At 35.5% G+C, this 2,447-nt stretch overlaps 1 protein-coding gene across 1 annotated transcript; it reads right to left on the minus strand.

Moving 5' to 3' along the window:
• Positions 1-693: 693 nt before the first annotated feature.
• Positions 694-1,624, minus strand: LOC100735968 (olfactory receptor 4P4-like). The gene is given in 2 exon segments (XM_013147584.1): positions 694-975; positions 977-1,624. Coding segments are annotated over 2 exon segments (930 nt in total).
• Positions 1,625-2,447: the final 823 nt, after the last annotated feature.

Raw genomic sequence — 2,447 nt, forward strand, 5'->3', positions numbered from 1 at the left:
TACCTCAAAAGATAAATAACCAATTGAAAACTTACATATAGGCTAGGGGTGAAACCCAGTACAAAACCCTCAGTTCAATGGCCAGTACTGAAAATGATAATAATAATAATAACAATAACAACAACAATAATAATAATACAGACACTGGGTAATAGCTCAGTTTAATTTGCATTATCACCAAAAAATTCACATATGTAACCTAATCTTCCATATTTAGGAAATGTAGTATTACCTCATTTTATAGATGTTATAGAAATAGACATATAATTAATGAAAAATGTCAAAATCATATATAAAAACTGACAGAATTAGTATGATATCCAGTTATTCATGACACCAAATCTAATTATGTAATGACATACTTCTAATATGATGAGTTCTGAGATGAACATATCAGACCTGACCAGATTCAAAAGCTTAACAGTGAAAACACTGGGTCTTATCTCAAAGAATATAGGATTTCATATGATTTCTTTTATTGGAGACATATAAAATAAAGAGTGCTTTCAAAGCCCACTTTTTGTATTCTTTAAACTGGTTGATTATATATGGAAATATCTGAGCTACTTAAAAGTACAAATTACAACTTCACTAGCAGTCACGTGAGAGGTCAGTTACGCTAACGTCCTGGAGAAAGCTTAGATTGGCCCATGATCTCTCGCAGGAGTAAAAGCATAATGAATGTTCCCTTATTTACCTTAATTTGCAGTGTAACATTTGAGACCACACTTTGCGCATGGAAATCTTCATCTCCATATTTCTTAGCGTATAGATGAGAGGATTCAGCATGGGTGCAATCACAGTGTAAAACACAGAGATCTCCTTGTCCATATTCTGGTCCCCTGCAGGTAGTGCATAGATATAAATACAAGGCACAAAAAATAAAACTACAACCGTTACATGAGAGCTACAGGTGGACAGAGCTTTGCGACACCCTGCAGATGACTTTGTCCTAAGATGATACAAAATGAGTATTATAAGAAGCCACCAGCACAAGAAAAATGACAACCACCACCATCCCCGAATTAGCAGTCAGTAAGATATTAACAACACGAACGTCTTTGCAAGCAAGTTTCAAAAGAGGCTTCACATCGCATATGTAGTGATCTATCTGGTTAGGACCACAGAAGGGCAGACTGAGAACCATGAGAAGTAGGGTGATCGAGTGGCAAAACCCAAGTCCCCAGGCCGTGCCAATCAGTATTCTGCACCTCTTCCGGTTCATGATGACTGTATAGTGCAGTGGTTTGACGATGGCAACATAGCGGTCAAGAGCCATGCACACCAAGATGAATATTTCCACACCTGCCATTAGGTGGGCAGCGAAGAGCTGGGTCATACACTCGTGGTAGGAGATGCTTTTTCTTGCAGCAGCCAAGTCCCTGATGAGCCTGGGAACCACACTGGAGGTGTAGCAGAGGTCCATGAGGGAAAGGTGGCACAGAAAGTAGTACATAGGTTGCTCCATTAGGTGGCTGCAGGTGATCGTGAGTAAAATGGTGACATTTCCCATAAGGACGGCCAGGTAACAACGCAAGAACAAGAAAAAGGAGAGTTGCTCTATTTTCTGATTCCTCCACAGTCCCAGAAAAATAAATTCTGTGACATTCTTCTGATTTTCCATGATGGCAGTGTGAATCCACAATAAACAGTAAACCCATTCACCTGGAATAATGTCAAACAAAATTAATCTTCAATAATGTAGATTGTATAAGTTTTAGAGATATTTATACATCAAAAAGTTAGTTGAAATCATAGCAGACTTGTTTCAAGATGAATCTATAAAGCTCTTTTATTTAAAAATATCATTTTATTTTTAATATTTAATAAGCGGATACATGGAATTTAATAAATATTTGCATACATTTAACTCTTACAAAAACCCAGTAGGTACTGTTCTGCAATTCATTTTTCTTTTTTTTTAGTTGTTCTTTTATACAAAGAAAAAAAAGCAAAACATTAAAAGGGTACAAGTAATATAGAATTTCAAAAAAAAGTAAGAAATCACTAGTAAATAGATTACATATTGTCATCTTAGAAATAGTTAATCAAGTTACAAAATTAAGCATACAAAGTGGACATTCAAACAGTGAGACTGCAAACAGTTGTGTTCAATGCTCCAACAAACACTTAGTAATATGGTCATATATCTTACACACCTAAACACACTTGTGTCCTTTAAAGCACTTTCTTTTTCTTTCTTTTTTGCGAAAACATTTACACATTTTGGGTTTATTATTCCCACAGTTCTTATTACTTTTCTCTGACATTCATTTTTCATAAAAACAAAAATAGACAGTAGGAGACCTCTGTCAATTACATTTATCAAGATACTAAACAAAAGACCCAATGTATAAACCTATGTCTGGTGACAAGATTTCACATCCTAAGCATGAAGCTACATCATCTAGTAACAAACTGTAACTCCAGATGCTTTCTTTCCCTAT

Source organism: Cavia porcellus, unplaced genomic scaffold (assembly GCF_034190915.1).
Source record: "Cavia porcellus strain 051 isolate PalLab524CR breed Dunkin Hartley unplaced genomic scaffold, mCavPor4.1 scaffold_9, whole genome shotgun sequence".
In the NCBI taxonomy this organism is placed as follows: Eukaryota; Metazoa; Chordata; class Mammalia; order Rodentia; family Caviidae; genus Cavia; species Cavia porcellus.